General features: G+C 28.5%; 1 protein-coding gene across 1 annotated transcript; it reads right to left on the reverse strand.

Moving 5' to 3' along the window:
* Window positions 1-8,006: 8,006 nt before the first annotated feature.
* Window positions 8,007-9,788, reverse strand: LOC18612087 (probable leucine-rich repeat receptor-like protein kinase At1g35710). The gene has a single exon (XM_018129845.1). It carries the CDS (start codon window positions 9,771-9,773, stop codon window positions 8,007-8,009), a length of 1,767 nt encoding a protein of 588 aa, XP_017985334.1. The 5' UTR covers window positions 9,774-9,788.
* Between the last annotated feature and the right edge of the window lie 2,194 nt (window positions 9,789-11,982).

The following is an 11,982-nucleotide window of genomic DNA, read 5'->3' on the forward strand; positions in this document are numbered from 1 at the left end:
ATTTTTTTTTTGGTTGGAAGGCATTGAGAATAATTGATTGAATCTTCGAAGTGACATTTTCAGGTGTGGGCTGTCCGTGGAATAGTACGTAGCTACTCCTTTGCCCCTACTTTGCAAGGTTTTAAATCAGAAACTTTCTGCAATGCTTAGAAATTGGACATATATTGATGTGTGCGCTTGTTCACTGTCTGGTTAAAACATGCATATATATTCAATTGTTTGTTTTCCACTTTCCCTGAATTTGTTAGCATAAAACTGTATGATCCACTCAAATTGTATAATTCTAGGTAAGTTAAAGACTATTTACTTTTCCTTTCTATTTGTCTTTCTTCGGTTCCTTCTAGGAAACGATCATGTTATTCTTTAGTGCTTATACACTCTTCTTTTTCTCTCTATCGTTCGTACTTGAGTCATTAGTATTTCTCGTTGAGTTACAGCTTAGTTTTGTTGGTTTGTTTCTTGTTTGCTCCTTTTAGCTAAATAAAGTTCATACAGATCTTTCTTTGATAAAATTTACCTTTATTTATTAAGAAAAAAATCTATAAATAATATTGATAGGTATCTTATCCTTATCTGCTTTAAGTTTTGGGACAAGATTTAGTGCATGTTTGGCTTAATTTTTTTTCAACTTATCTATCTCTTAAAAGCAAAAGCCAGACCAAACATGATATTTTGAAAAGCTCTTAAAAAAAATAGCTTTTTTTTAAGAACAAAATTTTTAAAAAAAGAGCTTAAAAATATAAGAGAATTTTTATTTTTGTTCCAAAAATATCCTTATTTATTAAAAATAATTACAATATTACCCTCTAAAAAAAAAGAAATACCTTCTATGATAATTTTAACAAAAATTATAACTTATAAAAAAAATTTACCAAACAACTTTAGCTTAATTTTAAAAGCTATTATTTTTTATAAAAGCTTCATTATAGCTTTTAAATTAGAAAAAAATCAGACCAAACAGGCTCTTAGAGAAAATTCTTTAAATCAAGTTCATGAAGTTTCTTTTAAAAATGATTAAATAAAAAATTAAAAGCAAAAATTCAAACTGATTGATTGAAAAAGCTTTGTTGCATAGAACAAGTGTGCAAAATTTGAAAAAAATGGTATTTTATTTATGTAGGTATTTTTATTATATATTATAACAGAGTTTTCACCCTTCAATAAATGGTGGTCAAATTTTTTATGTAGACAGTATTTTTATTCAACTTTTTATATATTATTGATTTTCTCATAAATTTTGTCAATTTATTGGTTTTGATTTTTGGTCAAAATTAATTTTTATTTGATTTTTTGAAAGAGATGACTGCAACAGCATTGGGATTTAATTACACTTTTTTAGTTAACATATCTTTTTGTGTAATGAAATCTTAAAAAGGGCACTTTTTAAAACTTTTAATTTCACTTGTTTTACATTTAATAGCAATATAAAAACATATGTCTTTACTAGTGTATACAATCTCTACAGTTACATTTTATTTATAATGTTACTACAAATTTATATAATGCAGTCAAATCTACAAAAGTATTGTAAAAGTATTAAAAAATATTAAAAATATTTTTAATAACACATTTTGAAAATATATTCTCTTTAAGTCAAACTTGTTGTAGCGAAGAACCTAACAAATTTGACCTAAAAAACTTTATCTAAGTTTTGTCCATGTTTTAGAGGTATCACGTGGAAACTTCCTCACAAATTACTTTATTTTTGTTTATTTCTTTCCCTGTTAACATTACTTTATATTTCATACAATTTGATTTCAACTGCAAAGAAATATTGAACAATTTACTTATGTCCTAATAGAAGACTTGACTTGAGGATCTATTTCTCACTATATATGTTTCTTTTTTGATCATTTAAGAGACAAGAAAAAGAGACATTTTCCATGCTTGTTTGTTATTTTCGATCATTATCATCAAAATTAAAATAGGCCAAATGAATTGAAAGAGGTTAATTTTGCAAATCATCTTGGCCTACTGGCTGTTATATATGAGGAGAGATATAAAGTTACATTTGGGTAAAATCAATTATTTTTACACTTTTCTATAATTTTTTTATATAATTATTATTTTCATATTGTTAAATTTAACAATTTACTTGTACTTGTCATACACATAAAGGTTCAAATTAATCTGATATTCAATTTCAAATTTTATTATTAACAAATAAAGATTAAAATTTAACAATTTACTCATTCTTGTCATACATAAAAAATTAAAATAAGACTTAAAAATTAAAATATATTCAACATGAACTTTTTTTTGGCTTGTTAAAGGATCTGAATATATATATTTTTTGAAATAATAGTATATGGGCTATAATTTTTTTAATCTATATAGAAATTATTAAGCATATCTGTTTTTGAATATAGTATGACATAAAAAATTCTATGTAAACAACTTATTAAACTTATGAGCATAAATATTTTATGAAATAAAAAATATCTATGTAAATAAAAGAGACAAATTGCTTTGGCTTTTTCACCATAATGCACCGGAAGTGGTGCTCATAGAGATGAACCAAAGAATTAAAAAAAAAAAGGGAAATAATTTTTTAATTTTAAATTAAAAGAATTAGAGTTATGTGCACTTTTCTGAACCAATTTCAAGATAAACCAAAACCTTTATATATAAAAAAAAGCTAAAATAGTTAGAATTCGTTGGCCATATACTAAATGGGTGTAGCTGAGGGTGGAATGGAAAGGACCAAAATTGCATAATGAGAACTGGATCGAGTAAAGAAAGAAAAATAAAAAGGAAACCAAAGTTGAAAAAATAGTAAAACTTTTTTATTGCAAAAAGAATTTTGATTTCAGATTTGAATTTTAAATTCCAAAAATTAGAAAAAAAAAAGGTTTATGCAAATGGAATTCAAATGAAATGCAAATGAAGTGAGAGAGAAAAGAGTTTGAGATTTCTAAGGAAGAGAAGACAAAGGAAGGTATTAATAATTATGGGAAAATGAAGGTGAATTGATGGAAGTATGCATTTACCCAATTATTACATGGAGAAGACTTGAGCTCTAAAGTCATCGCCTGTGAATGTAGTTAGACAACAATCGCATTTATAAGACAATTAATAGGACAGGCTAGCTAGATGGGATGTCATGATCATACGTTAAATGTTGTGTCTGAAACATACATGAATCTATGTCATTGTCATTGACTTATTATTCATAGACTCATGTACCGGATCAAATGGGTTACCCCCTTCTTGGTACGTATAACTTACTCAATTAACCTCGTTTTCCCGACTAGACTTGGAACCAAGCAACTAACAACTGCCCTCACCGTAACATTCTATGTGAGAATTGTGATGTGATCCTCTTTCAAGACCTTAATATATTTATTGACTCTTTGTTGTTGTCAATTTTTTTCTGGGAAGAAAAGAGAGTTAAATGCTCATTTGCTCGTCATTTCATTTACGCAATTGTTTTCTGTCTTTTCTGAAGACTTGACTTTGTCTAATGAGGAGTAAGAAGAAGCGAAAATTATTAAAAAATAATAATTAATTATGATTAATTTTTATGACTTTTTTCTATTTATAATTTAAACATCCAATTTGTTTTTCCTTCTTTCCATATTACCTAATTAATTTGTTTTTTTTAAGAGAATAAGAGAATGGAAGGAATTAAAAAAAACAACATCAATAATTATATTTGAGAATTTACCTTGTTTCACGCTCAGAAAATTTAACCTTCTTATAAATGCAATGGAAGCCAAAATAAACATTCATTCAATTAAAATTAATTATTTTGTGTACAATTTATTCTATTTGCCACTTTATTCTCCACTTTTTCTACCTAATAAGAATAAGGAAAGATTATTTCCTTCCATTTTCGTTTTCTTTTATCTACTTTTTTTCTTTTTCTTTTTTTTTTTTTTCTTTTCTTCCTCTGAACGTATGTAATATAGCAAAAGTATAATAGAGTATATTTTTATAGGTAGAAGGTGCAGTAGCAACGAGAAATGGCATAACAATTCGTAGGGTAATGAGAATTAATTATTATATTTTGTGACTAGTTTAGGAGGATGGGTGATAATTCTATTTTATAGAATTATTTTATTCTAATTTTGTTATTAAATATTAGCTAAGTCGTCAATTTGCAATCATAATTTATTTATTTTTAGTTATTTTTATAATTACTTTTATTTTTAAGTGAGTTATTTTAATTTTATGTTATTTTTTTAATTTGATTGTTATTTATTAGTTTTTATTATTTTTGTAAGAATAAAAGAATTGAGCTTAATTTTGAAAAGTGAGATGTTGAAAGACTTGAAAGTTTGTTTGCATACGCTTCAGTGTCTTGGCCATAACTCGAGTTACAAACTCCAAATGATACGATTCTTAGACCAGTAGAAAACTAAAAGATAGAGCTACAACTTTGATGAAGATCACTTTACTGGTTCTACCTTGAAAATAGAGAAAATCGCGTCGGAAAATGGGAGGACGTACTGTGCCGGGAATGAAAATTTGTAAAGATTGACAATTGATTTTTGGGCATCTCATTATACTTTTAAGCCCAATTGAACCCTAGATCAACTTAAGAAACTTTAGGTTAAGTTTATTAGTATAAATAGGATATGTTTAGTAACATTAACAAGACAACTTTTGGGAGATTCAAGAAGCTAGGAGTTGAGATTGAAACTTGGATATCAAAGTAGTAAATATTGTTTTGTTTTCTTCCTTGGTTTTTATTTTTCTTGTTACTCTCAATAGTTGAATTTTATACAATGTTATTTGTCTTTGCGATTATGAGTAGCTACTTTTCTTTTTCTAATATTACAATTGAACTTACATGTAATCTAAATTTTTAATCTCTTTCTTGTTTATTTTTAATAGGATTTGAATTGTTTATTCCAATTTGTTCTTAATACTTTTAATTGCCTGATCACCAATTAAATTGATTAGGAACCTAAACAAACTTGGGAAATGGAGTTTAGTGTAGACTAAAATTAAAATAGCATATGATCATATTAATTGATTTGTGTATAGGATATGGATATACCTATAGCCTATATGTAGCCAGATTAGAGCATGAACTGAATGAGTCTGTCTTAATTTAAATTCACATAGGAATATAATGTTTTGGTTAAAATAGATATTTTTATAAGATGAGTCGGGAGATCCTTATAAATAATTTAGAACTCTAAGTTAGTAATTCAACTCACTGAAATAAGTTAAGGACGACAGGTAAGATTTAGATGAAATGTGAGAGATATTACAATCCTAGGGTTGTTTGATTTTATATTTTCTCAAGTTATTATTTTTTTGATTTTTCTTGTTAATTTAAATTTTAGTTAATTAGTTTTAGTTAATCAATTAATTTTGGATGTTTGGATAAGATTAATTTGTTCTAATTTAATACTTAGTAAAGTTTTAGATTAATTCTCTGTGGGATCGATACTCTGCTTGCTTATATACTATCTACTCGATATGTATACTTATGTAGTAGAATTTTAACTGACAATGGGGTGGAGAAAGAAAGGAAGAGCTGACGAGGGAAGAGACACTACACAGAGACAAGCCTAGAAGAACTAATATAGTACAAAACTAATTGTGGTGTCCTATTTCAAGACTTGACTTGAGCATGGGTTCGGGCTGCCTTCGTTTGAAATATTTGTTCACTAGTTTTCAGTAGCTATCCTCGGACCCCTTGGGGATAGCTCATGTCCATTAGACAAGAAAAAAGGGACCATTGCATGTTTAATACTTCCATAATTGTCGCTAACAAATAAGTAAAATGAATTAATAGTGTGACCATACATTTGTTTTCTTTTAAACTTGAAGATAATGTCTACAATCGTGATAAATATGGACATTAAACCCTCCAAAAATTCACCTCAGACTTGATGTATTATAAGTTTTTTAAAGTCCACAATCATGACATAAATGTCATCATTTAAGAGTTTTTTGTTTTTTTTTTGGAGCACTGTCAATTTTAAGTTGATTGACGATTTCTAACTCTTATTTTGATTCAATAAAATTTTAATTGTAAAATATTTATTGAAAGAAATAACGTTATTTATCTATGTAATACAAATATCTAGTATATATATAAATATATACAATATGTATGCATATATTCTATCTATTTATATTAAAAAGTATATTTTTCAAAATGTAAATAGTGAATGACACATATATACTAATAATTTATTAAGTCATCCTTAATTAATGATTTTTTTATTAAATTAAAGAATCAACTAATTTTTATTTTATTTCCTTATTAACAATTGAACTTCTTATTAAAGTAAATTTTTCTTAATTGATATTTATTATTAAATTAAAATATTAACTAATTTTTATCTATTTATTTCTTTATTAACATTGAAGTCTTTATTGAAGTAAATTGTTCCTAATAAAATTTAAAATTTTGCTATATCAAGAATTAGAATTAATGTTCATGATTCTAATAGTCATAATTATAATCATCATGATTTATTTTCAATCACTTATACAAGAATTCATAATTTATTTTCAATCACTTATACAAGAATTCTTTGAACGGTAGCTATAAATCAGTTTATAAGGACCGCTGCAGCTGTAGTTAAAGTCAAGATAAGAATAAGTTTCAGGCATTTTAACTAAGATATATCAAGTATAAATTCAGGTGTAGAGATGAAAATATTACTAGTTTCTTTTATTAGTTTCTTTTACTAGTTTCTTTTTATGATATATCAGATATATCATACTATACCAGCTTCGTAGATAAACTATAATCATTTTTCCTATTTATTAGTTTCTTTTATGTAGATTAATGTTTATATACACAGTTGAAAGATCCATGTGGATTCTACACGATTAAATGAGACACTAGGAATAAATTATCAGTCTTCAATGGAACCCTGTAGACAAACTAATTGCATTCGATCTTAAGAGTATAAATGGTGGGAAAATTACTCTTCGTTTTTCTTTATTTGAGACTGCCTTTGGAAGCTTAAAAGTGGAAGGCTCATCAACACCCCTCCTTGAATATTCCCTCCATCTTCGCGCTGCTGCTGCGGCCCTCCTTGCTCTCTCTTTCACTTCCTCCTCTGCAACAACAAATCAACTTGAGTTAAAACTTTCAGCCTGAGCAGAGTTCATCAGACAATCAGTTTATAATGCACAGCCAAAAAGGCTGAATCATAGGTACGCATGTGACCATGCATTGGTTACAAAAGGCAAAAAATAAGAAGCATTCAAAACAGCTAGCTTCCATTTTTTGACAGTGGCAAAAACTGAAATGATAAAGCCACTTCAACCTTCCACTAGTGAAAGCTCCGCCACTAATGTTTTTTATAACAGAGCTCTAATGAGGTATACCTGATAACAACTCTACATCAAAAACTGCTGATAACTCAACTAGAATGTTGACCATAGTATGTTCATTCGTAATAAATGTAGAATAAGTATTCACCAACCCATAAAAAATACCATTGGTCACAAGACAAATATTGGAGATTTCTATGCAATGCAGGGTGATGAAAATAGTTTATTTCAGATGTCATCTGTTATATATTCCTCAATTTCTTATGCTGATTATACCACCAGAAATAGTCATATTCAATAAGCCAAAACTCCTGCGCGTCTCAAAATCATTAAATCCAAAGGAAACTTAGATGACGAATATAAAGGCTCCATAAAGCATTTGCGATCTTATTAACTTGCATATGGAGAGGAATTGCTAGCATCAATAAAGCAATGCCATTCCACAGTGCGCCCGAATAGTATAAATCAGTACGCATAATCTCAAGGAGACACTATCTAACACCCGTATGTTCTTGGAATGGATCCAAAATTGTTTATGCAAAAAGTAGCTCAAATAGAAAAATCCTGTGAGAGTGTTATTGACTTACTAATCTAGGTGCATAATGCTGATTGGCCGGGGAAAACACCAAAAAAGAACTGCTGCCTTACGTACTTGGTAAAATTTAGCTTAATAAACCCTTAATTTCAAGTGTCTTATCACTATGTTCCAAGGGGATGGCCGTTCGTATTTTTTTTGTCTAAAGTAACAACATGATTCAGAATGGGTACATCTGCAAACTAATATNTCCAATTTCTTGGGAAATGGAACCAGAGAGTTTGTTGCTGTAAAAGTTAAGAACAGATAAGTTTGTCAAATTTCCCATTGAAGCTGGGATTAGACTTGTGAAATTGTTGTTGGACAATTCAAGGTCAGAAAGAGATCTTAACAAACCAATTTCTTGAGGAATGGAACTAGAGAGTTTGTTGTAATAAAGGTTAAGAACGGATAAGTTTGTCAAATTTCCTATTGAAACTGGGATTGGACCTGTGAAATTGTTGTCAAACAATTCAAGATCAGAAAGAGATCTTAACAACCCAATTTCTTGGGGAATGGAACCAGAGAGTTTGTTGCTGTAAAAGTTAAGAACAGATAAGTTTGTCAAATTTCCTATTGAAGCAGGGATTGGACCTGTGAAATTGCTGTCAGACAATGTAAGGCTAGAAAGAGATCTTAACAACCCAATTTCTTGAGGAATGGAACCAGAGAGTTTGTTGCTGTAAAAGTTAAGAACAGATAAGTTTGTCAAATTTCCTATTGAAACTGGGATTGGACCTGTGAAATTGTTGTCAGACAATGCAAGGTTAGAAAGAGATCTTAACAATCCAATTTCTTGGGGAATGAAACCAGAGAGTTTGTTGCTGTAAAGGTAAAGAAAAGATAAGTTTGTCAAATTTCCTATTGAAGCAGGGATTGGACCTGTGAAATTGTTGTCAGACAATGTAAGGCTAGAAAGAGATCTTAACAACCCAATTTCTTGGGGAATGGAACCAGAGAGTTTGTTGCTGTAAAGGTAAAGAAAAGATAAGTTTGTCAAATTTCCTATTGAAGCTGGGATTGGACCTGTGAAATTGTTGTCAGACAATGCAAGGCTAGAAAGAGATCTTAACAATCCAATTTCTTGGGAAATGGAACCAGAGAGTTTGTTGCTGTAAAGGTAAAGAATGGATAAGTTTGTCAAATTTCCTATTGAAGCAGGGATTGGACCTGTTAAATTGTTGTCAGACAATCCAAGATCAGAAAGAGATCTTAACAACCCAATTTCTTGAGGAATGAAATTAGAGAGTTTGTTGTTATTAAGGTAAAGAACGGATAAGTGTATCATATTTCCTATTGAAGCCGGGATTGGACCTGTGAAATTATTGTAAGACAATTGAAGATCAGAAAGTGATCTTAACAATCCAATTTCTTGAGGAATGGAACTAGAGAGTTTGTTGTTGTAAAGGTAAAGAAAGGATAAGTTTGTCAAATTTCCTATTGAAGCAGGGATTGGACCTGTGAAATTGTTGTTAGACAATGCAAGGCTAGAAAGAGATCTTAATAACCCAATTTCTTGGGGAATGGAACCAGAGAGTTTGTTGTTGTAAAGGTAAAGAACAGATAAGTTTATTAAATTTCCTATCGAAGGAATACTTCCATAGAGTGAGTTAATGCTAAGATCAACATGAGTAAGGTTGGGAAAAAGGGAGAAGTTCAAACCTTCTAGCTTCCCTTTCAAATCTGAAGAGGAAAGGTTTAGATGAGTGATGCTCCCAAACGAACCACAAATGATCCCTATCCAAGTGCAGGGCCTGGTTCCGACCCAAGAAGACAAGGTGGATTGACTTTCCTTGTCAAGACTAGCCTTCCATACTAAAAGTGCCTCTACTTCCGTCACTCCTACAGGAGCTGTTGCAGATATTGAAGAAGCAGTCGAAGCAATGAAGTTGAAAGAAGAAACTAAAACAAGGTTGAGGAAGAAGAGGACTTTGAGTGGCAAGGGCATCGTAACTCTTATGGGTTTTTGTTGATATGGGCTGTATATTGGCGAATGAACAATCAGACATTTATAAATAGATTTTTTTTTTTAGATGGAAGGCATTGAGAATATTTGATAGAATCTTTGAAGTGACATGTGGGCTATCCGTGGAATACTACGTAGCTACTCCTTTGCACCTACTTTGTAAAGCTTTCAATAAGAAACTTTCTACAACGCTTAGAAGTTAAGAGATATATTAATGTGTGCGCCTGTTCATAGTCTTGTTAAAACATGCATATATATTCAATTGTTTGTTTACCACTTTACCTGAATTTGTTATCATAAAATTGTATGATCCACTCAAACTATATAGTTCTAGGTAAGTTAAAGACTATTTACTTTTCATTTCCAAATGTCTTCCTCCGGTTCCTTCTAGGAACCGATCATGTTATCCTTTAGTACTGATACACATTTCTTTTTCTCTCTATCCTTCGTACTTGATTTGTTAGTATTTCTCGTTGAGTTTCAGCTTACTTTTGTTGGTTTGTTTCTTGTTTGCTCCTTTTAGCTAAATAAAGTTCATACAGACCGTTCTTTGATAAAATTTATCTTTATTAATTAAGAAAAAAATCTATAAATAATATTGATATGTATCTTATCCTTATCTGCTTTAAGTTTTGGGACAAGATTTAGAGAAATTTCTTTAAATCAAGTTCATGAAGTTTCTTTTAAAAATGATTAAATAAAAAATTAAATGCAAAAATTCAAACTGATTGATTTAAAAAGCTTTGTTGCATAGAACAAGTGTACAAAATTTGAAAAAAATGGTATTTTATTTATGTAGGTGTTTTTATTAATTATTATAACAGAGTTTTCACCCTTCAATAAATGGTGATCAAATTTATATGTAGACAGTATTTTTGTTACACTTTATATATTATTGATTTTCTCATTAAATTTTATCAATTTATTGGTTTTGATTTTCAAAATTAATTTTTATTTGATTTTTTTAAAGAGATGACCGCAACAAAATTGGAATTTAATTACACTTTTTTAGTTAACATATCTTTTTGTGTAATAAAATCTTAAAAGTGTAACTATTTAACCTTTTAATTTCACTTTTTTCACATTTAATAGCAATATAAAAATGTGTAATGAAATCTTAATAGAAGACTCTTGACTTGAGGATCTGTTTCTCACTATATATGTTTCTTTTTTGATCATTTAAGGGACACAAGAAAATGGGATCGTTTCCATGCTTGTGAGTTATTTTTTATCATTATCATCAAAATTAAAATAGGCCAAATGAATTGAAAGAGGTTAATTTTACAAAATCATCTTGACCTGCTGACTGTTATTATATGATCAGGATGAATAAGTTACATTTGGGTAAAAGTAATTATTTTTACACCTTTCTATAATTTCATATATAATTAATATTTTAACATAGTTGAATGTAACAATTTATTCAAATTAAAATTTTATTATTAACAAATAAAGATTAAACTTTAACAATTTACTTTTCTTGTTATACATCAAAAATTAAAATAAGACTTAAAAATTAAAATATATTCAACATGCAATTTTTTTTAGCTTGTAAAAGGATCTGAATAATTTTTTTAAATAATAGTATATGGATTATAATTTTTTTAATCTATAGAAATTATTAAACATATCTATTTTAGAATATAATATGAAATAAAAAAATATATGTAAATAACTTATTAAACTTATGAGCATAAATATAATATCAAATAAAAAAATCTATGTAAATAAAAGAAACAAACTGCTTTGGCTTTTTCACCATAATGTACCGGAAGTGGTGCTTATAGAGATGAACCAAAGAATAAAAAAAAAACGAAAAGAATTTTTTTAATTTTAAATTAATTTCAAGATAAACCAAAATCTTTATTTAAAAAAAAGGTAAAATAGTTTGAGTTGAAAATATAGTAAAACTTTTTTATTGCAAAAAGAATTTTGATTTCAGATTTGAATTTTAAATTCCAAAAATTAGAAAAAAAAAGGTTTATGCAAATGGAATTCAAATGAAATGCAAATGAAGTGAGAGAGAAAAGAGTTTGAGATTTCTAAGGAAGAGAAGACAAAGGAAGGTATTAATAATTATGGGAAAATGAAGTTGAATTGATGGAAGTATGCATTTAAACAAATATTACATGGAGAAGACTTGAGCTCTAAAGTCTTCGCCTGTGAATGTAGTTAGACAACAACCGCATTT

Source organism: Theobroma cacao, unplaced genomic scaffold (genome assembly GCF_000208745.1).
Source record: "Theobroma cacao cultivar B97-61/B2 unplaced genomic scaffold, Criollo_cocoa_genome_V2, whole genome shotgun sequence".
Taxonomy (NCBI): Eukaryota; Viridiplantae; Streptophyta; class Magnoliopsida; order Malvales; family Malvaceae; genus Theobroma; species Theobroma cacao.